This window comes from Pimephales promelas, chromosome 1 (genome assembly GCF_988280905.1).
Source record: "Pimephales promelas chromosome 1, fPimPro1.hap1.1, whole genome shotgun sequence".
Classification (NCBI taxonomy): Eukaryota; Metazoa; Chordata; class Actinopteri; order Cypriniformes; family Leuciscidae; genus Pimephales; species Pimephales promelas.
Genome location: NC_142769.1, coordinates 10,997,228 through 11,025,096, shown reverse-complemented (window position 1 = coordinate 11,025,096; position 27,869 = coordinate 10,997,228). Strand labels below are relative to the sequence as shown.

General features: G+C 37.6%; 1 protein-coding gene across 2 annotated transcripts in view; it reads right to left on the bottom strand.

The window, feature by feature from the left end:
* Nucleotides 1–4,177: 4,177 nt before the first annotated feature.
* Nucleotides 4,178–27,869, bottom strand: part of arhgef40 (Rho guanine nucleotide exchange factor 40) — a 66,742-nt gene continuing 43,050 nt past the window's right edge. For both annotated transcript variants that reach the window (XM_039652533.2, XM_089126452.1), the window contains 7 exons: nt 20,420–20,509; nt 18,035–18,238; nt 13,983–14,162; nt 12,362–12,542; nt 5,524–5,634; nt 4,324–4,433; nt 4,178–4,240 (listed from right to left, as the gene is read on the bottom strand). In XM_039652533.2, the coding sequence (XP_039508467.2) occupies nt 4,214–4,240; nt 4,324–4,433; nt 5,524–5,634; nt 12,362–12,542; nt 13,983–14,162; nt 18,035–18,238; nt 20,420–20,509 (903 nt within the window). In that variant the 3' untranslated portion in view covers nt 4,178–4,213. The remainder of the gene's footprint in view (nt 4,241–4,323; nt 4,434–5,523; nt 5,635–12,361; nt 12,543–13,982; nt 14,163–18,034; nt 18,239–20,419; nt 20,510–27,869) is intronic.

Here is a 27,869-nt window from a genome sequence, read left to right as displayed (position 1 = left end):
AATCGTTTCGCATGATAAGACCCTTATTCATAATCTGGTGTCGTTTAAAGACATTTGAAGCTGCATCTGAAACTGTTATTAACACTATCTTTCGGACCTTGAACCATCCGGTTCCCATTGAAGTCCATTATATGGAGAAAAATCCTGGAATGTTTTCATCAAAAACCTTAATTTCTTTTCGACTGAGGAAAGAAAGACATGGACATCTTGGATGACATGGGGGTGAGTAAATTATCAGCAAAAGTTTTTTCAAAAGTGAACTAATCCTTTAACATTTATTTCAGGGTAAATCAAGAAAAAAAGCATACACTGTATTAATAAAACAAAACCACATAATTGTACTAGACATGTTGGAAATTAATGTGGGAAAAAATAAATACTATGAATAGATTTGCACAAACTGAGAAAGTCAAAAAGTCAATTCCACTTCCTGTCATTCCAATTCAAATTCAAATTCAACTTCTTGGGGGGTGGAGTCAATTCAATTCAAATTCCAATTCATGAACAAGTCGAACCACGAACGTGTCGAGACTGTTTTCCAAAGATGGTGCCGACTGTATACACAAAGTGGACTGTCTTTATAAAGTATCTTAAACGGTCTGTACACTTACAAAGTTCTCAATGCTTTGTTTTGTATTTAGGGACCCACATGATGTTACCGTTTTTTGAGGCTATTTTGAGGCTTGTTAGTGGTATAGCGATTTCTTTTTACTTATTATATGCCCCCATTTACTGGCATTATATGCTAAACAGTTTTTAGAGATAAAACTCTTTACATTCGATTATCATGAAAACAAATCTCAGAGAACGGTCGACTAGGTACCAATGTTTTATTAGACCAAACGGTTGATTTTGCGCCGGAGTTCTCCTTTAAACTAATTTACATCTCAAATAATAAATGTTTTAATAGGAACATTATTTAGGTACCTCAATAAAATGATAACTTGTGCTTTTAAATATAGGCCCCCATTCACTTGTAAGAGCCAAACCAGAAGTTTGATTCTTGAGTCAACATATTTTTTTTTTTTTTTTTTTTTTTGTGGTAATCGAACACTATGCCACAAATGCAGTTGATTGAACTTAACCCAGAAATTAATATTCATTTAAAAAGAAACTATTTGGGAATTTGCTTTTATACAGGTGTATCAGCACATCAAGCTCAATAAACAACTTGAAGTAAAAACTCTTTAGCACAAGGCAAACAAAAACTCTAGCTGTTGATTTATCAGTAAAATAAATGCTCAGAAGCTAACAGTTTCCACCATCTAAAATATGCAAAAAGACAGATGACTTGAAGTACAGTCGAGCTTATAAAGGATGATTTTCCAGAGTCAGACTTCATAAATTCAAAAGTGGATTACAACTGCTCGAGTCAGAGTCAGTTTTTACGTGGTTGAACCTTTGAGTAGATTAGCGTTCCAGCATCTAATACTGCTTAAGACTGTGCAGAATCTTACTAATAGAAAAGCTGAGGGCGGAGTTAAATAATTACATAACTCATAAAGCAAAACACACCATCCATAGCAGCTCTCTTTTGAAAAGCAGGTCTGGATTTGGCTCTCGGATTGGCCATGGCAATAAAAGACAGCTGGTGCTTAACTAAACTCAGAGAACGGAGAATAAAACGTTCCCTCTTTCTTCAATACTCTGAGATGGAGATGGGCCGAAATACCAGATGTGTCCTCAGCCAACAGTCTATTTTGATTTGATATCACAAAGCGCAACTTGCTGCATTGACAGAATCTTTCGACAGCAATATTTCAAAATCACAGCAAAAGCTTACGTTTGGAAAAATCTTGCGAAATGCATGCGTTTGGTTCGGATTCGATCCACATTTGCATCACAGATTACAAAACAAAACTTTTACAATGATGTATGAAGCTCCATGTGACTTCTGTAGAATTTGGTGAATAACGCAGCTAAATCTTGCGTCGTTTTGTCGTTCATTTCAATCTTTTCATCATTCAAGTGCACTTAAATAAAGATATCCACCTAAAAGTCAACATGAAAGGTCAAGTTCGCTTTCCAGAACATTTCCATGTTTCTCAATTATTCCCCTATCTTTATATTATTTACAGTCAAAATGGATAGTTATTACATTTAGATAAAAGATTATGAAGATAAACACTTTTTCTTTTGGTATAAATGTACACAGTTGAATCGTGCACACCAGTAAAGTCTATTGAGAATGTATAATTTGATTCCATGTTGACTTGAATGTCATCTTTTTTAGTTGCTAATGTGTGTGATGGGCCTGAGACTGAAAGTCAATTAAAAAGAGGAACTGAAATGATAAGAAGCGAGACGGCTGCTGACACATGACCTCCAGTCTTCTGTAATACTGTGTTCATATGGCTGTGTGCGTCTCATGATCCAGTTTGTGCCCAGTTGTCCCAGTCGTAAATATATGCGTTGATGAAAGAAACCGCGCCCATTTTGTCTGGGGAGCAGACAAAAAATATGCTATTATGCATACATACTGTATGTGTGTACAACTGATGCATCAGGCTCATAGCATGATATACTGAGAATAAAAAAACACCTACATTTCATTCAAAGGCTCAAACTCGGTAAATATATACAATTTGTTGCAGATATTGATTTTTATATGGTCAAAAAGTAAGATGAAATTCTGAGAGCTTGTAATGTAAATCAATGAGATACATAAAACAGTATAGCAGACTATTTGAATAAAAATGTAAATACATTTTAGTTGTCAATTTGTCACTTGCCCGTATATGGGCAACCTAAATTTACTTCACTATATTACTATTAAATCCTAATCTAGTCATGACAAACTAAATATCGTTGGAAAGGTCTAAGACTCCTAAATAGATATTTTAGTGCTGTTTTTTTTCTTACGAATTAAGATTGAACAGTAATATATGAATTTATGACAAGAGTGCGCATCAAAAAATTGAAATCGTTACATGAGTTTCTGACCTTTGTCAACATTAAGTCGAAGCACACACTTTTAATAATTGAAACTTTTTTAGTGCTAAAAGTTCGTAATAAAACATAATCTAGTATCTGTCAATAAAAAAGATAAAATTTTATTTTAAAAAGTAAAGCAAGAAGTCCTCTAAAAAGTATTATATATACATATATATATGATTACGAACTCAGAATTCATCCTGTGAAAACCGTTTTGAAATTGGATGTTGCGTTACCATAGAAACGGTATTTTTTATTAGGCCCCTCCCCTTTTGGGCATTATCTTTCATAATTTATTATCAAAATCTTTTCTACTCTTGACAAAACACATATTGTCAGAAAGGTCTGAGTCTTATGGTTCCATATTTAACAGAAGTGATATTTGGATAGAAATGTATTATTTTGTTATTGCACAATGCATACAATTAAATTCAATGGCACCCGGTGGCTATTTTTGGTATAACGCCTAAACAAAATCTCATGGGAAGTTCAATTTTTGTAATATCAACTTTAAATTTGGAACACAACTTGGTTAGATATACTGTATAGCTTTCATTTTATAGTAATTTTATAGTAAAAAATATTTAGTAAAATATATATTTTATATAAAAAAATATATATATATAGGGTTAGTAAGATGTTAATCAAATTATTATAGTTTTATGATCAACACTCTGCAGTTTAAAAACATATAATGCAATGTAATGCACTGATAAATAAATAAATGTTCCTCAAAAGCCCAATGGATCATATCATATTTGAACATGATTTCTAAAAAAAAAAAAAAAAAATTATGGATTTTCAAGTAAACCAAAGTTGCTTCAGGCAGTAAGAGTTCATTTTGAACAGTAAAAAGGACACATGAACCATGACCTGACGTGGGCGTTTTTACAATTATACTAAAAGGCCCTTTACTTACTAAAAAAAAAATTCAATCAGACAGCAGGTGGTATGTAGTAGATGTAGTTTTCAGCCAAGTTGATCATGCCATAATTTAGAAGCTATCTGTATTTCAAATATGATACAGTAGTTGTAGGGTTAAATGTGCATTTAATAGTACAGTATATTAATGTTTTGTTGAATAAGCCCCTGCTGGTAAATGCTGCAACTGCACACTCTGCTTTTAAAAAGCATTATTCCCCCACATATTCTGAATAAATACATAAACAAGCAACATATTATGGGTAAAAAAAAAATTTAGTAGAAGAAAAAAAAAACATAATATCACATTTAAAATACTTACATGAGTTTTAAGACTTGCATTGTGAGCTGATATGACTCAGACAGAAGTGGAGGGTGAAGTGCTCTATAAAACACAATTACATATCATCATCATCATCATCATCTTTACTCACTGCTTGTGTGTGTATGTGAATGTGTGTGACTCACCTGAGTGTGTCCTGTTTGCTCGCTGTTTCTCTTTGAATCTCTTGCAGAGGCGGGTGAGTCGCCCCCTTTCATGCTGCCCACAGAAGATGAATCTGAACAACTGCTCTGAACTGACAGAGAGAACGAGAAAAAGAATAAAACCGTGTTCAAAAATAGTCTAGTGTGGCTCTGAGTTCATAATTGTGTTCACAAAAAATGTATCATCTATATAAGTGGTATTAAAACAACCAACATAACATATGTAATCCATATAAAAAGTCTAGATCAGTGATCACATGATTGATTTGTCTTAAGCCACGTTTAAAGCATAGTTTTGAAAATACTGTTTTAATGTGATGAGAGATAAAGTGACATCTGTTGGAAAACAAGGAGTATTGCAAGTAGTGAAGGAACGCCGCGTCCAAAATCGCATTCTCTCTTGAGTAGGTACTTATTTTGAATAAGTAATCGCTTCACGACCGCTAAAAAGCATGTTCTATACAGTATGAATGTGTGTAGTATGAATGTTCACCATGTTAGTATGTACATTCACCTGTCATTATCATGTGACCTACCAGCATAAGTTACGTCGCTCCACTGTCATTCACAAATCCTCTCTCGTGGGTACATTTTTACCAAATATTTTATAAGTACTGTGAATTCAGACAAACTTCGTTTGTCACATTCTGTTTTTCGCCTACTATCTTATAGGGAAGTATGTGATTTTGGATGCAGCCGATAAATGTGTGCGTGTGTTTGAACCTACCAAACCATATTTTGGGGACAAGTTTGTAGCTGATCCTGACAAAACCTTATTTTGGGGAAGTCTTCAATTGTCAAAAACGGTATAAAAATAAAGTATATATATATATGAAGAGTTCAGATGCAAAAGCCTCTAAATGCCATTTGAAATTTTCTTCTAAAATGACCATTTTTATCAAGATTGTATATTAAGTTCAGTAATTTCACTTAAATGACAATTAATAGGTAATCTTCATTGCCATTTAAGTGAAATTACTGAACTTAAATATACAAGCTTGATAAAAATGGTCATTCTAGAAGAAAATTTCAAATGGCACTTAGAGGCTTTTGCATCTGAACTCTTCATATATATATATATATATATTGTAAAAATGTAGAAAGGTTTCTTTTAGGGTTACGTTATAGTATGTATGAGTAGCTGCATACAAGTCTATGCATTTAAGATGTGTGTGTTTGTACCTCTGTCGTTCAGGCTGAAGCTGGAGTCCAGTTCTGAAACTTGAGCTCCTGTCACATCCAGTAGCAACTTACTGGAAACTCCCATACACAGAGACTCCTTCAGACACAACTCTACACACACACACACACACACACACACACCTTTTTGTCAAATATGAGCATGATAATGGATGTGGCATTCTCTACAATAAATTATGTCTGTGTGACTTCAGTATACAAGTACATTTTTAAGAGTCCAAAGTATAGAAAACATCATTAAACATGATGGTTAATGAACAAAACAGAATACAATGTGGAGTAAAGAATAATTTAAGTCTCATTTGCATAAAGAAAAGACAAAAGTGCAAATGCAAATCAATGCCTTAATGACTGACACGGCTCCAATTCCCATAATTAATCATTAAATCACAAATTGGTGTTTCCCAAAAACTGCCCCTAGACAAGATCCTGCAGAAGAAGAAGAAGAAAAAAAAAACATATACACGGACAGAAGACATCTAATTAAACTGTCTTTTAACATTGTCTTAATTATACATAAATAACTAGGTCAATAACTGCAAAGTATTCATATTTAAGAGCTCATTAATTAGGGAGAATGGGCACTTAGTTAATAGAGCAGAACTTTGTGGTATTTAACTAATGGATTTTTGACATTAAAATCTAAAGCTTAAAATTCAAAAACTGTTCAAAATCCTAGTACACTGCCTACTAAGACTAGCCTGACTTCGTCAGACTTCGTACTTCCTCTCTTTTCAGTTCGCTTCTGTACTCAGTCCGAGACGTCGATATCGAAAACAGCCGGCCAATCAATGAACAGAGGAACATGTAGACGCTAAGCATCGGGTTTAAGATATTGGGTGTTTCTCAAAACCAAGAATGCAAAGAATGAACTTGTGTTCTTGGGGAGAACACTCTTGCTAGTTGTTCTTGGAAGAATGAACTCACAAGGTGACGAGCACACAGAACGCTGCTGACAGTTTGAGACGATCTGTTCTTGCTGGTATTGCGCAATAATACCCCCACACAGACACCGTCTGTAGTACCCAAACATAACGACAATTATTGACCATAACAGCCAGGCTGCAATGGTATCTTGACTGTGGGGAAAAACGAGTCTGTGAGCAAACTGGCCGGTTTGCTTGCTGGCTAACACCTGCAGGCACTTATGGAGATTCTCACTTCCAAAAACGTTTGAGCACATTTTCGATTCACCATAAATCTTCGTAAAAAAAATGCCAATATTTGAAATCTACACTGTTGATTTCTCGCATCAAATGTTCTCAGAAGTGATTTTAGTGAACTAGCATAGGCTACGTAATTGTAGAAAAACTAATTACCTGCCTGGCTTTGACCTGCCTCTCCTTCCTCGAATGCCGAATTGAATGCTGGGATATTTCTGCCATCAAGCTCACAAAAGTTACCAACCGATGCATCCTTGGTAAAATGGGCGTGTCAAGAACACATCCAGGATTTTTAACCGTTCTTGCCAAAATGTAAACTTTTGTAAATAATTTATTAATAATAATTTTATAAATCAACTTAAGTAAATAATAAGACACTGAACATTGATTTGAGTTGAAATACATAATTAGGTCTTTAAACGCAAAGCTTCCGCAAAGAAAGCAGTTGCTAGCAATCGGCAAGTTCAAACTATATAACAATACTGATTTGAGATTAAACTGTTTTAAAAATCTTACCTTTTTGGTATTTTATAATCCATTACAGTTTACAAAATAATCACTGCAAAATGGCAGCTCATGTTGTTCCAAACCCATAAAACTTTCATACATCTTCGAACACAAATGGAAGATGTTTTTAATGAAATCTGAGAGATTTGTTCTTTCATTGATAGCTAGGCAACTACCACTTTGATACTTCAAAAAGTTAATAAAGAGATCGTAAAACTAATCCCTATGAATTGAGTGGTTTAGTCCAAGTTTTCTGAAGAGACAAGATCACTTTATGGGCCCTATTTTAACGATATAAAACGCAAGTGTCAAAACGCAAAGCGCAAGTAACTTTGTGGGCGGGTCCCGGCGCTGTTGCTATTTTCCCGGCGGGATAAATGCCTCTCGCGCCTGGCGCAAATCTAAAAGAGGTTGGTCTGAAGTAGCTTCATTATTCATAGGTGTGGTTTGGGCATAACGTCAAATAAACCAATTAGAGCGCTAGGAGCGTTCACAGCCGAGGAGACCGACGTTCTTGTCAGGGCAGTAAAAGACAGAGAAGTGACGTTGTATGGGGATGGGAGAAACCCTCGCACAGCGTCGGTTAAACATTATATATGTATGTTTCTTGCCACTACTGGGCAAACAGGTCTGATCCTTTAGTACTGCAATTAGCCTTAAAAAATGGGTAATAAGGTTTTTCATCTTCATGTAAAGCACAATGATTTCCCTCATGTTTTAATATTTTTCCTTGTTATAATGTATAATTTGCACAAATAAAAACTGATGCATCTGTGTTGATGAGAGAATCAAAGTGTATGCGCACTGTGCACCCGCTACATTATGGCCAAGCATGCGCGCTTAAAATAGCATTATGAACAATGAGCAACGCGCCACTGACTTTAGACCAGGTTTTTTCTGGTCAGTGGCGCAATTGTTTTCTGGAAGTGTAAAATAGCACCAGGGAATATTTGCGCCGTAAAACACGCCTTCTTTTTGCGTCGATCCGCCCAGGGAGCGCAAGTTCATTTCCTAGTTTACTGAACGTGCGTCTGTGGAGGGAAAAATCCCGCTTTGCACGTGTGCAAAATAGGATTGATACATGCGTTTGTGTATAAAGTCATTTGCGCCGGGTGCAAGATAGAGCCCTATATGATGAACAACACTCGTAAAAAGTGCACTTTGTAATTATTTCAAACTAAAGTTAATTTCTAACATTTTAAATCATTATGATTTAATGATAAAAAAAAAATCTTATTTTAAAGGTCCCGTTCTTCGTGGTCCCAGGTTTCAAACTTTAGTTAGTGTGTAATGTTGTTGTTAGAGTATAAATAATATCTGTAAAATTATAAAGCTCAAAGTTCCATGCCAAGCATGATATTTTATTTAACAGAAGTAGCCTACATCGAACGGCCCGTTTGGACTACATCCCTCTACTTCCTTCTTTAATGACGTCAGTAGAACAGTTTTTTTGACTAACATCAGCCCACAGGAATGCTCCCTCAACTCCTTCAACTTATAACTTACTGTGTTTACTCAGCTCTTACGCTGATTTTCTGAAGTAAAACTGACGCTTCATCTTTTGTGTGATGTGCAATAAACTTTATTAAACTCATCAGTGTATGTTTGATCATCATTCGGACCTGGGGTCTCATTTATAAAGTGTGCGTACGCACAAACCAGGGCTGGATAGGTACGTACGCCAGTTTCCACGCAAAGGTTGTGATCTATAAAAAACAAACTTGAAGGGAGAATGTGCGCACCTTTAAAGAGCCCCTATCATGGATTTTTGAAAATGACTGTTCATGTGGTGTGGAATATAGCTCTAAGGAATGAAAACATCCTGCATACAAAGGAAACATCCAAAGATTTATATCTGAAAGTGCACCGTATATAAAGTTATTGTCTTTCAAAAGTGAGAGTCGACTCTGAGTCTATGAAATGAAACGAGTCATAGCTGTTTCGTAGTGATGTAGATACGAAACATAAGCATATTGGCCGTGCCCAGTTACTGCGCGCGCAGACTAGGGATGGGCGTGATTAATCGACGATCGATTATTGATCATTAAGAATTTCGTCGATCACGTTAATTTGTTGTTGATTATCATTAAACTAATGCTGCTGCGTTGCGTAGTGTGAGTGGAAAGTGAACGTGTTCTCCAGGCTGGTCATGTTAGCGCGGAGGTACCTGTGCATCCCGGTAACATCAGTCCTCCTCATCAGAGAGATATTTCAGCGGCTGGACTGAAGCATTTGTTCACACTCGGCACGTCCGAAAAATGACGTCTTTGAGTTTGCGGTATTCGGTGTTTCACAATCAGGCGAGCGCGTCAAGTATAAACACCTAGACTGGAGCAGAAGTTGTATGTGAGTTATTTTTTATGAGGCTTTAAGTAGCCTATTGATTGTTAGGTAGGATAATCTCTCTCACCCTTTCTCGACTGGATAGTTGAGTTAACGTTACATTTTGACAAAACCTGTCAGATATAAATATTATTATGTTTTTGGTTAAGTTATTTATTTATTATTTTGGAACAAACGAAGGCAGCTGCAGGTTCAGTTGCGTTAGAGAACAGCCGCGCTTCAAATTTAGCCTAACTGAACGCCCAGTTTAACTGCCACAAGTTCATTATCTTGTAAGATCTAATCGAGGAAAAACACTGCATTTTTGTATTTTCATTGCATTTTAATTTATAAAAAGTTAAATAAATAATAAATTTGAATATAAAAATATTAATGATTAATCGATAGTCGATCGTTAATTCTTCCGACGATCGACTAAGAAAATTGAATCGAATGCCCATCCCTAGCGCAGACGGAAGTGTAAACTTGAAGTCTAGAACACAAATACTTCAGCTGAATAGCGTCATGTCGAGAAGACGCTGTGTTCTACAATGCAAAGATAGTTCAGCCACTTTGTTTTCATTTACCAGGGACGAGCATGTGAAGAATCGGTGGTTAGAGTTCATATTTGCAACGATATCACAACAGTATAGCCCGATTGTGTTCTCATCATTTTAATGACGACTCATTCAAAAACATAAATGAATTCAAATGTGGATTCGCAAGCCGGTTGTTCCTGAAGGAGGTCTCAGCACCCAGTGTATATGGATCAGCTTCCTCCTCCGAATCACAACCTGTAAGTATTATTAATAATTGTTGCTTTTATGGGTTTTGTAGCGTCGGGGAGCAAGGAGGGAAGGCGCAATAAGTATGTGTGAGTGTGCACGCGTGTGTGTGTGTGTGTAAGTTACGCTCAGCACAGCTTCTAGGTCTCCAATGTCAATTTTTTTAAATATGTGAAATGTTTGTCACTGTTATTGGAGTTGTCATAAAGAATAGAGCGTCTTGTAGTACTGCAGTGCTTTATCAATATGTTTATGCGTTGGGCTAACAAACAATAACTGACTGGGTCATCTGACCAATCACCGCCGATTAACGTTACGCAAAGGAGTGGTTTGGAAAAATGAGTCGTTGTACGAATCATTTGGGAGCCGGTGAGCAAATCAGGTAAAAATAAATGCATATTATAAGACAACAAAAGTGTTTTTTGTCATTGCATTCATGTAAAACTGTTGTTGGGCACTCCCAGAACAATATTAGGAACATTTTAAATGTCATAATAGGTGCCCTTTAAGCAAAATTTAAGCCTTGCGTAAGCACATTCTGGAGACAAAGGAATTGGCGACACCGATGGTGAGCTGGACTTAAATGTCTTTTTGGTCACTTTTAGACCGAAAATCTAAAGAAAATTAGAAAGCTAATAATAAATAATGGATACATACAAGCAGATGACAAATATGTTATAATAATAACCATAATTGAACTAGTCCCAGATAGCAAACTGACATTGAATCAACGTGGAAATATGACATCGAAACAACGTTGATCTGACATTGTTTTGCTCATTGAATTAACGTTGAACCAACGTCAGACGCGTCATTCTTTCAAAACTAACGGAAAATCAACTTGAAATCAACGCGTTGTTTCAACGTTATGAAAGCAAACTAATTTTCGATTTTCATTTAGCTTTGAAGAATGCCGCGTCTGACGTTGGTTCAAGGTTAATTCGATGAGCAAATCAACGTTGTTTCAATGTCATGAGAGACGTCGTTTCCACGTTGATTCAATGTCAGTTTGCTATCTGGGGTAAACTATACCTGTTCCATCTCTATACAGCACTCTGACTCTGTAGGCATTATTGTCCGACTCGAAATGAACACCGTTACTGAGAGTTTCTGATATTATCATCATTCCATGAGATGAAATTGTCCCTAGAGATTGCGCGCGAGCTCATGAAGCTCCGCCCCCTGTGCCGGCAGCAGCAGCAGCTTATTTGCATTTAAAGGGCACACACTAAAACAGCGTGTTTTTCTGAGCCTCAAAAAATGACAATTTAAACATGCTGTAAAAAATGATCTGTTGGGTATTTTGAGCTGAAACTTCATATACACATTCTGGGGACATCAGAGACTTATTTTACACCTTGTGAAAAGTGGCATAATACGGGACCTTTAAAGAAGTTCACTTTATTGATGTGTTGACTAACAGACTACAGACAGGTATTGATTATAATTTTAACTGTACTGTGTTATTCAATTTTACATTTAAAGTTTATATTTTAAATGTACAAAATTACAACTTGATTAAGATGCATGATTAAAATACTTGCCATACAAGTTTCAAAACAAATTACATTAAAGTATATTTTAGTTTACCATAAGTGCTTGTCAGTACATTTGACAGCATTGAACCATATTTAAATTTCATAATTATGAATATGGGATTTACTTAAAACTACTTAAGTGGGTCAAAAAAACACTAAAGTTCAGCTAAGTGGATTTAATATAAATTTACTATATAACTACATACAAAACATTTAATTTAATTGCATGTCTCAAACCATTACATTCAGTTGACACTTAAGTATATTCTTTGAAAGTATATTATTTCTGTAATAACAAGTAATCTTTTAAATCTATGCTAAAGTGTACTATTTTTCACAAGGGGAATGTTGCGAAATGTCAGCTATAAACATAGTCATATTTTATTCAATTCTGGATCAAAATAAAATTATCAACAGGAAAAGGAACAGAGTAATACACAACAGACATCAGAGATGAGAGGAGACTGGTGATGTAAAGGTGAGAGGTCAAAGGTTAGTTCCTGACCTGTGTTATGGATGGCATGAGTCCAGAGCAGCTGTGCGATATCGTGGGTCCAAGCTCCTCTTTCCTGCACGCTGGCAGCCTGGAGAGTGAGACAGTCCCTGGTGCGAGACACTTGTCTCACCCACACCTCAAACCTCAGTCCGTCTTCCCCGACGCTCTGAGTGAGGCCCATCTCACCCGTCTGAGGAAACACAGTTAGTGTGACGTTCTAAGATCAAATCAGTGTGTATGTGCAATGACCTGAAGAAATATCAGGAGTATATAAGAAGTGAGTTTTACTGAACAGACTACCAATATTAGGAATATTTGGACACACTAAAAAAAATGGCATATAAAATAATGGCACTTATTACAGAAATAATATATTTAATAGAATATACTTACAGAAAATACTCATATTAAAAAACTTTATAAACTATAATCACTTGCTACCGACAGACGGCCGTGCGAAGCTCAGGGGAAAGAGCAAACAAAACATTGGTCGCAATTTGCAAATTAGCCATTTTGAAGAGAAATGTCGGAGGATTTCTATATAATAGAAAGGAGCTTCAATTTGTTGCACAGCCCTATTTGTTTTAACCCACCGGATCCATGTGGAGTATTTTCATCATGGATGGATGCACTTTTTTGGGCTTCAAATTTTCTCCAGCCACTCCCATTATAAAGCTTTGAAGACCCAGGACATGTTTTAATACAACTCTAAATTCGTCTGAAAGAAGAAGCTCATATGCACCTAGGATGGCGTCAGGGTGAGTAAATCATGGGCTAATTTTCATTTTTGGGTGAACTAACCCTTTAAGTGTTTAATGTAATGTAATGTTTTCAGAGACTTAATTGCATGTTAAATGCAATTAGCTGAACTCTAGATTGCCTTTTGACCCACTTAAGTAGGACTTAAGTACATCTTTCTGTGTAATTTCATAATTATAAAAATGGTTTGTTTACTGCTGAATGCACTGACAAGCATTTATGTAAACATTTATGTGAACTGAAATGTATTCTAATGTAATTTTTATTGAAACTTCAATGTCATCTACTAACATATTAGTGATTACACATTTGTAATAATGAAGTAGCAATTTAGTATATTTAAAATATGATTTTAAATTTAATATCAAAAACACACTACAGTTGAAAATATAATCAGTATGCCGTAGTATGTTAGTCAACACATCAGATGAAGAAGTGTACTTCTTTAAAGTAAAATAAAATATTATAAAAACATGATTTAAAATGTCAAATTAAAAGTTTTACTGTAAAAGTGCATTATTACAAATCGCATTTTACAAAGTGGGTTAAGAAATATAGTAATGAAAGTGTACTCTCTTTAAGTACACTTAAGTGGCCTATTATTTCATTAATCTTATATTATTTAAAAGTACATATTTTTAAGATATACTTTTAAGAAAATTTGAAGTAAACTACAAATGCACATTCACTACAGTTAAGCACACTTTTTTTTTTTTTTTTTTTTTTTTTTTTTACCAGAGTCAGTGTCACATAAACAACTCACCTTTAACGAGGTCGTGTGAAATTTATCGCCTCATATCGCCACAATTTTTTATCGCCACAATTTACTGTGCAGTACACTAGTATCCCCCCACAGCCTGAGTGAGTGTACCTTAATGCTGTGTTTGAAACTGTACACACTGCATCCCGGGTTGGGTGTTTTGTGTTTGGTGAAAATGACGTAGTTCTGATAGAGGAAGACGTTTCTGATTCCTGTCTTTTTCCGTCTGCCTCCACCGCACACACACAGCTCACCCTGACGCACTAGCTCTCCACGCTCCGCCACAGGTATCTGAAACACATGCGTTGGATTTTCATATTTTATTGGGAGATTCCATAAATTAAATCATTTTTATACTGTACAGACTGTATCCCCTACATAAACATCACAGAAAAACGCATAGGCCTACTTCATTTTGATTTATAAGCACAGCAGAGCATCATCTTGTTGTTGTGTGATTTGATATGCTATGGAGGATGCATCAATATTGAAGTTATATATACACTAAAAGTTTGGGAACATTAAGGTTTTTAATGTTTTTGAAAGTAGTCTCTTAATCTTACCAAGGCTGCATTGATTAAAAAATACAGTAAAAAACAAAATACTGTGAAATATTATTGCAATTTGAATGAACTTGTTTCTGCTGTAATCTATTTTAAAAGTCATTTATTCCTGTGGTGCAAAGCTGAATTTTCAGTAGCCATTACTACAGTCTTCAGCATCACATGAATTTTGATCAGGAGATTCTGTACTCTTTCAGAAGATTCCTAATAGCGCCCCCTACTATATAACAATGAAAACATGGAAAGCCGGAAATTTCTGTCAATGGTGGGGAAGTATAGTCTCACAAATGACACAGTAATTTCTATCAATGGCGGGGACAGTTCATGAAAAGGGTCATGAAACCACATTTTTGAGATGTTAACAGATGTTATTTTTTTTTTTATCCAAAGCCATTTTCAGTGCTTTCAAGGTATAAATCCATGCAAGACTATGTGTTAGAAATGGAAATAAGGAAAAAAAAAATATGTGTTATGGAAATAAATAAATTTGTTGTTGGCAGCAATTTGAGCTACATGAAACTGTGTTGTTATAGTTTTTATTAATATCTTGAAGCCATATATATATATATATATATATATATAGAGAGAGAGAGAGAGAGAGAGAGAGAGAGAGAGAGCACTATATTTTGAAGAGTAAGTCATTTTAAAGAATGTTCCAATTGATTTTGTCCATACAATGAAAGTCAGTGAGGTCCAAATCAACAATGCTGTGGTGATTGTAAAAGTGATGAAGATACTGTAAAAGTAATGAGCTTAATTTCATAATTTCAGACCAGTAGGTCTGATGTTAAAGTGCCCCTATTATGGTTTTTCAACCATATTACCTTTATTGCAGTCAGTGTGTAATAGAGTGCCGAAGATATGACGTCACTTTGTAGGACAACTTGGCATTTATGCATTTTCCCCATAGACTTTTGGAAAATCGCAAAATATAAGATCTGTGTTCAACAAAGAGCTGTGACCCTTACACGTTTTGTCCATCAAGATATATTCTTAACAAGTTAATCCAAAATGTATACATTTTGAAGCCTATATAAAGTTTTAAAAACAAGCAGACACAATAAAGTTGAAAAAACAGAAGCAGGTTATTAATGGTGTGTTTTTAGAGGCTTTGTTAAGCACCGACCTTATTTCAGGCAATTTAGCAAAAACCATAGACTTTAGAGCATTAGAACCGGAAGTGCTAAAATGCTAACTTACTTTTGCGTTTGGCCTACAGAGAGACGTCATAACTTCGGCACTCTATAATGCTGTTTGTGAATGTAAACATAAACTATTGCCGCTTTTCCACTGCATGGTATGGCTCGGCATGGCACAGCTTGGCTCGCTTTGCTTTTCCACTGCAGTTTAGTATCGCTTCAATATGTGTGGGATTATAGACTGATCGTTATAGATGCTGAAAAACATTTTCATTCCTCGTCGCCCCATCTAGCTCTCGGCTGTTCTCAGCTACCAACCAGAGGAACGTCTATACCTCGTCTACTGACCATGAATCAGGTATTCAATTTTTTTTTTTCAAGCAAGTCATTTAAAAAAAATGGACGAACAAATGATATTGCAGTGGCTGTTGCTGTCTACTAAATCTAGCGTGTTTGGCGTCTCGTGTTGCAAATCCAATGACAATGGTAGTGACAATTCTCTCAGACCAATCAAGTGATCTGCAGTGTGTACACGTCACATTTAAGTATCGGTGTGGTACGCTTGGAATCTCAACAGAGGTGGTACTATTTAAGCGAGTTGTACTGAACCGTACCATGCAGTGGAAAAGCACGAAAAGTTGTAAAGTCGAAAGTGCACGATAAATAGTTATTATCTCCCAAAAGAATGAATCAACTCTGAACCACCTAAACATGTCGTCTGTCGAGTCCCACTGCGCTACAGTTCTACATCACTAGACAAAACATTTGCATAATGCCCACCTATCACCTTGACCTGCCCTCAAACATGTAATTTTACTGACAACTGCTTCACAAATCTCAAAGTTCAGCAAGGAATTCCCAAAATGCTTTCTCTTGAAAGACTGGTACCCAGTATATTTAGAACAGCTTGCGAGTTTCCGGCAAACTCGCGTTATTTCTGTCTTACTGAAATAGTTCTGCTAAGCAGCTGTGTGCCACTATTACCTAAAACTGTGTCTATTAATGTAGATTGTCTTTTGTTCTTACTACTTTGAGTAAAGATAAAGGATGGAGCAAGATTTGCATCACAAACTTTAATGTTACATTAGTCATGCACGTTAGTGTTCGGCTAACATATAACCGTTATTAAAGTGATAGTTCACCCAAATATGAAAATTAAGTCATTAATTACTCACCCCCATGCTGTACCAATCCCGTAAGACCTTTGTTCATCTTCGGAACACAAATGAAGATATTTTGATCAAATTTGAGAGCTGGATCACTGCTACATAGGCTCCTAAGGGAATAAAACTTGACGGCCCAGAAAGTCATTGAAGAAAATGTTTAAATATTCCATGTGACTACAGTCGCTCAACTATAAGTTTATCAAGTGACGAGAATACTTTTTGTGCGAAAAACAACAACAAAATTAACGACTTTATTCGACAATTCCTTTTCTTCCTTGTATGCCTGAGACGGGAGTTCAAAAGATTGAACGCATACGCGTCGTGGAAATCTCTTGAACTCTCGTCTCAGGCATACAAGGAAGAAAAGGAATAGTCGAATAAGGTTGCTATTTTTGTTGTTTTTTTCGCACAAAAAGTATTCTCGTCGCTGATAAACTTATATTTGAGCGACTGTAGTCACATGGAATATTTAAACATTTTCTTCAATGACTTTCTGGGCCGTCAAGTTTCAATCCCTTAGAGTGCCTATGTGGCAGTGATAGGCACCCTAAGGGATTGAAACTTGACCTCTCAAATTTAATCAGAAATATCTTCATTTGTGTTCCGAAGATGAACAAAGGTCTTACGGGGTTGGTACAGCATGGAGGTGAGTAATTAATGACTTTTTGGGTGAATTAACCCTTTAATAGTTAATAAAGTTCCAGCATGTGCACCACAATAAATTAGAAATATACACATCAGTTTGTTGATGGACATACACTTTTTAATGCTGATGCTGATAAATTACAGTTGGAACATCTCATAATGGAGGTTCGGGGTGAAAATCGACATCATCGTCGAACGTCTTTACAGTGTGAACAATCGCTGAGGACTTCAGTAACAGACTGGGCCATCTGGCCAATCAGAGCAGACTAGCTCTCAGAAAGTGGGGGTTTAGAGAGATTCATCCGACGAGTTGTTTGATAATCGTTGAAAAATGTGGTGATGTGCAATGTATATTATGAGAAAATTAAAGTGTTTCTTGATCTTTGATGCATGTGAACCTATTGTAAGAGACCTCCAAAAAATCAAAAATAGGAATCTTTAAAAATAGCATAATAGGGGTACTTTAAAATGTTAGAATGTTAGCATGTATAAGTTATAATATTGTTGTTGTTGTGATCTGTTGTGCTTTAAACTGCATCAAGCTTCTCTCTTTTGACCACCAGGAGGCAACACTGCAGTGGAAATGCCCACTGTGACTTCACAAAGACATACTGTAGACTCAGACATGAATGGATGTGTTATTCTCTTACTAGACACCCCGTGATGAGATCACTGGCTCGCAGATCTGCTCCATGCCGCTGGGCGTGTCTTAGGATGGAGAGGGAGGAGTCTGAAGTGGGATTAAGACCGCCCAGTTCCTCTAGTGTCTGGCAGTACTGCTCCAGTCTCTGAATGGGAGTGGAGAGACACTGAGGAAATGGAGGAGCAGGAACAAGAGAGGAAGACAGCTTTGACTGGAGAGACAGAGAGAGAGAGAGAGAGAAAGAGAGAGAGAGAGAGAGAGAGAGAGAGAGAGAGGCTTAAAACATATTTATTTTATCATTTATCATATGTCATTCCAATACATCCTCAAGAAAACAAACTCCAAAAATACAAATAAATAAATTAAAATATTTTAAAACACAATACAATCAATACTTTTTGCAATCCTAACATTACATCTTTAAACTCAACATTTCCTCCTCCCCAACCTCACACAAAAACCTCCCTACTATCCATATTGCAGAAAACTCCATAATATTATTGACTAATTTGAAATAAGCAAACTCAATTTTTTTTATTTTTTTTATTTCAATTTTATAGAGAGAGAGATCTGGCTGATTAATTTAACAATGTTTTATTTTTATGGCACAGACATCAAAAACACTTTTGCCTCCCTGTGGGCAAGTACAGTAATGCAACATGAACTATTCTACAGTATGTTGAGCCAAGTATGAATAGGTCAGACTTATGATGTTCAACTACTCATACAGTACATTAAAACAGTATGCTTTAACAATATTTCAAAAGATAATAAAAGTAATTATGAAATTACATATAAAGATGTGCTAAAGTCTTCCTTGAGTGGGCCAAAAAACACTCTAAAGTTCAGCTAACTGCATTTAAAGGTACTCTATGGAGTTTTTAGCGGCCTCTAGCGGTGATGTTTCAGAATGCAACAAGAGCGCTCGTGCTCGTGTGCGTGCTAGATCTCAAGAGCGATCATTCACTACCGGCCACACAGAGACTTTCAACGCAATGGCAAAATCATCACACAACATGCTGGAAACTAATGTAAACTCCCACTGCAGGTACAATAATAGCCTATTTTTATCAGCTTGACGTTGAACTAATGCTCTGTGCTCGATCATAATGTTACAATAAACTGCATTTAGCTGACATGTGATGTTATATAGCATAAGCCATTTCACTGACTATTCGTGTATCTTTCACAATCAGCAATGTCAACATAGGTGAATGTATAATATGATAACGAAAACGGTTAGTGAAATAAACGGAACAGTTTCAGTGTATCAGTAAGATCGTAGGAAGTAACATTACTATACTGTACGTGTCTGGAAATGTGTATTATAAAAAATATTGTAGTAGTGGATGAGTGATGTTAGTCAGTAGATCTAGTAAATAAAATAAGTTACATCCTAAAGCACCGTCTTTTTGTTATCCTGGAACATTCTTTTGTATTCATGTCATGTTTCATGTACTTTACCTTGCTATTTCACTAGAGTTTACTAATATGTTGTAGCTACTATTATGTTGCCGATGTTGATCCGCGTTTGCGTCTGGAGTTGATCAGATTCACGTTTTGCCTGACGAGCTTCAGCAGATAAAACTTTTGTTTTTATATTTTTGTGGAGTTTGTGTTAGAGTCTGTGTTGTGAGACGTTTTGGGGAGTTATCAGACTCGTCAGCTGAAGTGCCGTTGGTCGCATGTTGAAATCAACGGGGTAACTGTGTCCATTTCTTTTACAGTCTATGGGTTGCATAGGCTGTAGGATAGAGAGGCTCGGGAGCGCGCATGCACGTCACATCCGAAGGATTTCGCAGGGAATCCGACCCGGAGACCTCACATATAAATATGAATATTGGCCTTCAGAGGTAATAGCAAAACCCGAAAAGTGGATCATTGCAATGTGTGATTACAACCCCTTCAAACACAGGCAATAAAAAAGGATTCATTTTATTAAAAAAAGTTCCATATAGAACCTTTATTACAAATTGGAACTACTGTATAAAAAGGTTTCATTTAATTGCAATTAACATGCATTTAAGTGCCTGAAAACATTACATTCAGTTTACACTTAAGTATATATTCTTTTAAAGTAGTGTTTTCCCATAAGTACTCTTTTTGATAAAGATATAAGAACGTATGATAAAAGTGTACTTCAGTTTCACAAGTGCAGGGGATAAACTGGCATCCTATTACTTTAAGCAGTATAGGCACAAATATCATGTTTTTGTAGGAAAAACTATTAGATTTGTGGGAAAAGCATAGCACAAAAAGAAGCAATTGTAAAACACAGGCCCTATTTTATATACAATTGGTGGAACGTGCCATTTGGACATAGCTAAACCTATGCTGCATCTCTTGGCATATTAATCAATTAAAGCATGTTATCCCATTGTTGGTTTCTCACCCTGAAGAAGTCAGCAGCCTGACTGATGAGCAGAGCATCCGACTCGGGTCTCATTCGGATGTAGTGGGAATATAGAAAGAACTGATCCTTCTGTGGAGCAGAGAGAGTGTCCAGCATGAGAGTCAAGTATTCATATGAATACATACCAACATTTGTGACTATCTATCTCAAAGGACTGTTAACCTTGTATTGGGCTGTTTCTTCAACTTCTATCCACAAGTTTCCTACGCCCCATGAGGCCTTGGGTCAAAAGTGGGCGCGACTTCCGGTTGGAAGTAAACAAAGCGCGATTTGACATGCTTGACACTTGTTCATTCAACAGTTGACAGTCGTTCAAGTTATAGCGATCCAAACTAGCTAACGATGTGGGAACACAACCTCAACGAAATTCAAAAGGGTGAAATAACAGTACCTTTACCCTCCGCAGTAGTTGATTGGGAGTATTATTAACATTATTAATAATCAATACTCATCAAGGAATGGTGACAGACAGTTGTGCGAGCTGACAAACAATTAAAATAAAAAATACACACTTAGTCATTGTGCTTTGGAGTTTATTCAAAATTATAAATGAATGTGCTACTTGAATACATTAACTGACACATTTGGTATTCTGTCAACACAGGCTTTGATCCTGAGTTTAGGTGTAACATCAGTAGAGAACATCCAAACACATGCTGATAAAATTTGATAGAATATTAAGAATTGAAACAAATGTACACAGGAAGATTCGTCGTCTTTTGGGAGGTGATGGAAACTACAGTCGTTGGCAGGATCAGAAACGGGCTCTGGCAGGATCACTCTGATTTAGTTTTCAGCTTAATGTTCAAAACAATCACGTTTAAGCCACTGAATTAGTTTAGTCCGGTTATACATACAACCGCGAACAGCACATGTTGTCCCTGAGCTCCGTAACGACATCTCTCATAAAGATTTGCGTCTTTAAATAGTAAAATAATTCTCAGAAAAACAGCTAGCCTCTTCGCTAACTAACACACAAAATACCATTGGAATGCTACTTCCGCCGCCTCACCGGAAGTTTCACCCACTTTATTTTTTACAGCAGCGCCCCTCGGAAACTTTTGGATTGCCCAGGGGCTTTTGTTTCCTTTTTAAAAAAATGAAACTACTTGTTAAATGGAGGCCACATTAAAACTTGTTTTTTTCCCCTTTGCTATTTAGTTTTTCAAAGATCTTTCCATTCCTTCTTTTCTTTCCGCTACCTTTTAAATGCTTTTTATGTATAGATTTAAAAAAAATAGCCTTCTTAATATAACAGTTATAATATTAAAATATGACAATCCAGTATTTCATAATCATACCTGTAAGTGTAGAAAATGTTTTGTCTTTTATTTTGTAATTTACGTGCGTTTCCAGGTGTGACGGTCACATGGGTATTGGTGGGTATATACCTGATAGTGTTTCCTGTTTGGGGTGTGTGGAGAGGGGGTGAGTAGCGGGGAGTGCTCACTTTCTGTTGACCGTTAGCATGTATGTTCTTCATTGTTTCTGCGTGTATGTCAATAAAAGCTACTGAATATTCAATGCAAGAAAACGCGTCACGGATATTTCCTGCTGCCTAGCCTCTCAGCGGCTATAGGTTGCCGCTACATTTAAGTCAACAGAAAACTACACAACGAAGGGGATTATGGACGCAACTTGGAAACGGCTGTTCCTGCATACAGCATGTAGTGGCGGACGTGCACTGCAGAGTTTGGATTGACGGACACGACGCACATACAGACGGCAAATGAGGTACGTTCGCGGTTTCAATGGATTGTGCTGTATCGCCGTAGTGGAAGTTGTGGAAGACGCTGTTGTTGTCATTGGATTGGCGTTGAGTTGAACGCGCTCTGTGTTGCTCTGGTACTTATGGGCTCTCGTGTGATTTACTGCCTGGTTACGTTCATTCATTGTTTGGCTCTGTGAGCGTGCGGTTTGAAACGGAGCTCGCATTGTCCGTCACGTTGGAGAATGATGAATTCAGAGGATATGGATAACGCTGTTGTTGATGGCAGCAAACGAGAGCATAAACCCACGACAAAGGCGTTGGTGGCTAAGATTGAAGCCTTGCAAAGGGATCGCAAGAGTAAAGTAAACAAAGTGAAGAATTTGATCGGATCAATGAAAGAGCTGATGAAATGCGATGATAATGCGTCTCAAGTGTGTTCTATGTTGAAAACGATACAGGTGCTTATGGATGATGCAATTGCGCTACATAAAGGAGTATTGCCTCTACTACCTAATGAGGAACAAAGTAAACAAAATGAATGGTTTGACTCCATTTTGGAACATTATAATGGTTTTGTGGATGACGTTCAACGATGGACGAACGAAGCTTGCACCGCTTCTTCTATTATCCGTGGGCCTGTGGTTGGGGAAGCCATTGCTACATCTCAAGGAGTTTGTGCATCTGACATTACATCCTCTATTGACATGTTGTCTACAGCACACAATACTCGGCCCTTCAATGTACATCACCTACAAGCTGGAATGTATTCCGGGAACCTTGAAAATGAAATTCAACCAACGGACAGTGCTTCAAATATAAGCAGTAAAAGATCTTCTGGAGCTACATCTCATGGGTCTCGATCCTGCCGATCTTCTATGCGTCTCAAGGCTGAGGCAGAATTGGCCGCTTTATTGGCTTCTCAAAAGATGCTGCAATTGAAACATGATTTAGAGGAACGAGGGGAACAGTTGAGAAAAAGGAAGGAAAAACTGGATTTGGAAATCAAATTAGCTGAGTCAATGGCAAGAGTAAAAGTGTATCAAGACGTTCAATCCGTATCCTATTCATCTGTGGATAGGAATGTGTTGAAACCCCTACATCCGGTAGCAGAACCATTCGTTCCTTCTGCTAGTGTCCCAGCAGCATCAGAGTCCATACCGGTAGCACGTACATCATATATCAATGGTACACAAAGGATCCCAAATTATTCTCCACCTCGTCTAGGACAACAACAATCAACAAGACCTAAAATGAAACCTTCACAAGCTACATTGCCTGATTTGTCATCATTGGATATTCAGAATCGCGATGGTCATGGGTCAAGAAGACCAAGTTCCCAAATTGACACAGGCCATTCAAGCATGCTTCAGCTTATGGGTAAGCAAAATTAAATAGCTGCCCTATTGGTTAAACAGCATAACTTGTCTTCCCTTCCACCTAGAGAAATACAGTACTTTGATGGAGATCCTTTGCGCTTTCATGAGTTTATGCGTACATTTGAGGAAGTGGTGGAAAAAAAGGCAGACAACCCAGGAGATTGTCTGCACTTCTTGGAGCAATATACACGAGGACAGTCGAGAGAACTTGTTAGAAGTTGCCAGCTCATGACCCCGTCACAAGGTTACTTGAAGGCTAAGGCTTTGCTAAAAGAGAACTTCGGCAATGAGGTAAAAATAGCTTCGTCATACATGGAAAAGGCTCTTTTATGGAAGGCTATAAAATCTGAAGATGCTAAGGCTCTGCAAGAGTATGGTCTTTTCCTAAGGAGTTGTTGCAACGCTATGCAAGATATTCACTATATGAATGAGCTGAATCTCACCACTAACATGCAAATCATCCTCTCAAAGCTTCCTTACAAACTCAAAGACAGATGGAGAGTCGTTGCATACGAGTTAAAGGAGCGACGCCACAATCAAACCACCTTTTCTGACGTTGTTGATTTCATCGAGAAACAAGTAAAAATTCTATCTGATCCTGTGTTTGGTAATATTCAGGATGTGTCACCTATTGGAGGTAGGAAGATTAATTTTAAAGCAGGTCAGCCGAAAACTAGAAGCAGCTTTGCAACTACTGTCACTGCTATACCTGAAATGAAAGAACACCATAAGATATCAACTAACAGAACCTGCCTCTTTTGTAATGGTGAACACATGCTGGATGTCTGTAATAAACTGATCAGAAAAAGTCACAAAGAAAAGATGAATTTTCTGATGACGAGAGGAGTTTGCTTTGGCTGCTTGCATACAGGTCACCTTAGTAGGGACTGCAAAATGAGAAGTGTCTGTAACGTATGTGGTCTTAAACACCCAAGTCTTCTTCACATTTACCCTCACGAGAAGGTAGAAACATTGGACAAGAAGAAAGCTGAATTTAAGTCTGCAGTAGCTAGTGCTATGGTCTCTCTCCAAACTAGTGGTCTTACTGGGGCTGGTAACGACAGCTGTGCATTACCTATCGTCCCAGTTTGTGTCAAATCAAGAAAGAGTCACAATGTGGTGATGACGTATGCCTTTCTTGATTCAGGAAGTTCTGCTTCTTTCTGTACCGAAAGTTTGATGAACAAGCTCAACCTCTCTGGAAAGAGAGTTAATATCCTTCTCAGAACTATGAGCCAAGATAAATCAGTCGGTAGCTACGTTCTAAAAGACCTGGAGATTTCTGGATTGAGACAAGAAGATTACTGTGCATTGCCGGAAGTGTATACACAAGAGAGCATGCCCGTGACCATGGAAAACATTGCCTCACAAAAGGATCTTGAACGTTGGCCTTATCTGAGTCATATTTGTCTACCTACGATTAATGCTGGCATAGAGCTTTTGATTGGAGCTAATGTTCCAGAAGCATTGGAGCCTTGGGAGGTCATACGTAGTCAAAATAATGGCCCATATGCCGTAAGGACCCTGTTCGGATGGACCGTTAACGGACCACTCAAAGGAGTTGGCATGAATGGAGATGATGCTGCTAACCAAATTTCTGTGACTGCGAATAGGATTGCAGTGATGAAGTTGGAAGAGTTGTGGAAGCAGCAATTTAAGGCCGATTTTCCAGAGACTGCTCATGAAGAGATGGTGGGAACATCTAAAGAAGATCAGCAGTTTATGAATTTTGTGTCCAATTCAGCAAAGCTAATTAATGATCATTATTATATTGGTCTTCCATTCAGAAATGCCGAAGTAGTCATGCCTATGAACAGGAGAATTGCAGAACAACGTGCTCTAACTCTACATAAGAAGTTTAAAGTGAATTCTTCCTTTCATGCAGATTACACCACTTTTATGGAGGATGTGATTCATAAAGGTTATGCCGAAAGGGTACCTGCGGCTGAACTGGAGAGACGCGACGGACGTCTGTGGTATTTACCCCATCACGGTGTCTATCATCTCACAAAACACAAGATCAGGGTTGTGTTTGATTGTGGAGCTTCTTTTCAGGGCACATCACTGAATAGCAAGCTTCTACAAGGTCCAGACTTAACCAGTTCGCTGGTGAGTGTACTAGTACGATTTAGATTGGAACCCATTGCCCTAATGGCTGACATTGAGGCCATGTTTCATCAAATCAGAGTTCACCCAGAAGACTGTGACTTCTTGAGATTTCTGTGGTGGCCAGAAGGTGATTTAAATAGCAGTCTGGAGGAATACAGAATGGTGGTTCATCTATTTGGGGCTACATCATCACCTAGTTGCTCAAGTTTTGCATTGAGGAAATGTGCAATGGATCAAAAGGATCTATTCAACCCTAAGACAACGGAAGTTGTTCTCAATAACTTCTACGTGGACGACTGCCTTGTTTCCGTATCTTCTGAATCAGAGGCTGTGCAACTGTACAAGAATCTTACTAGTATGTGTGCTAAAGGTGGATTTTGTTTAACAAAATGGACGAGCAACAGCCGTGCTGTGTTGAGTGTAATACCCGAGAAGGACAGGGAGAAAAAGGTAAAGGATTTGGATTTCGATCGTGACATCTTGCCAGTGGAACGAGCATTGGGAGTACAATGGTGTGCTGAATCGGATGCCTTTCAGTTCAAAGTGGTAGTCAAGGATAGACCTCTTACCAGGAGAGGAATTCTCTCAGTGGTTAGTTCCATCTACGATCCTCTGGGGTTCTTGTCACCTGTGATTCTGTCTGCCAAGAGGATACTGCAGGATCTATGTAGGGAGGGAATTGGATGGGACAATGATATTCCATCAGTGTATGTTCAACGTTGGATGAACTGGCTGGATGATCTGCGTTGCTTGGAGGGTTTTGAGGTCAGAAGATGTTTGAAGCCTGATGGGTTTGGAGATGTAACTACTGCTCAAATGCATCATTTTTCAGACGCAAGCGAACAAGGATATGGAGTGGTATCCTATTTGCTGCTACATAATGACCAACAACAGGCATGTTCTACCCTCTTAGTGAGCAAGGCAAGAATTACACCGTTAAGATCCGTTACAATCCCTCGCCTGGAACTTACAGCTGCCACTCTTGCAAGCCGTATTGACAAAATCTGGATGAAGGAACTCAAGATGCCCTTTCAAAACTCAGTTTTTTGGACTGACAGTACTTCAGTACTTAAATACCTTCGAAATAGCACCACTAGATTTAAGTGCTTTGTGGCTAATAGAGTGTCCGAAATCCTGAAGGTTTCCGATGTAGAACAATGGAGGTACGTGAATTCATCAAGCAATCCGGCAGACCTGGTGTCTAGAGGAGTGAAGGTGGATTCACTTTTGAAGAACGAGACGTGGATTTCTGGTCCTGCATTTCTCACTCGATCACCTAAGGAGTGGCCAACGGACCTTACCTGCAGGGATGTAATATTGCCTCGTGACCCTGAGATTAAAAGGAGTGCTTTGGTAAACATGATAAAAGTCAATGAAAATTCTGACTCCATATCAGATCTCTTTGATTACTTTTCATCTTGGATTCGAATAAAGAAAGCCGTAGCATGGATCCTTCGCCTGAAACGAATCTTGATGGACCGTAGCAAGGAAAGGAAACGACTGCAGACTGTTCTCGTCTCCTCTAATACAGATCCATACGTACAAGAGATGATCGTTAATCAGGAGATGCAGAAGTTTAAATCTACATCGTGTGAGGACTTACTTTCGTTGGAAGAATTGGAAAGGGCCGAAATGGAAATCATCTGACTTTCTCAAAGAAAGAGGTTCCCGGAGGAACTAAATAGTCTACGCAAGCATGGAGTAGTCAAACAAAATAGTCCTCTTTATAGTCTTAATCCAATACTTCAGCATGATATTATCAAGGTTGGTGGACGTCTTGCTAACGCATTGATCCCTGAACACTCTAAGCACCCAATTATATTGGCCAAAGATCTACACATTTCTAATCTAATTCTGCGACAAATTCACGAAGAAGTGGGACATAGTGGACGGAATTTCATGTTGGCGGCTCTTCGACAGCGATATTGGATCCCTGGAGCCAGCGTAGCCATAAGAACATTTCTGTCAAAATGTGTGGTGTGTAAAAGGTTTAACGCAATTGCAGGTCATCAACAGATGGCTGATTTACCTCACGATCGAGTCTCACCAGACAAACCCCCCTTTACTCATGTTGGACTGGATTGCTTCGGTCCATTTGAAGTAAAGAGAGGAAGAACCACACTAAAACGTTATGGAGTCATTTTCACTTGTTTGAACATTAGAGCCGTTCACATCGAGATGGTTGCTTCACTGGACACCGACTCATTCATTCACGCACTTAGACGTTTTATCG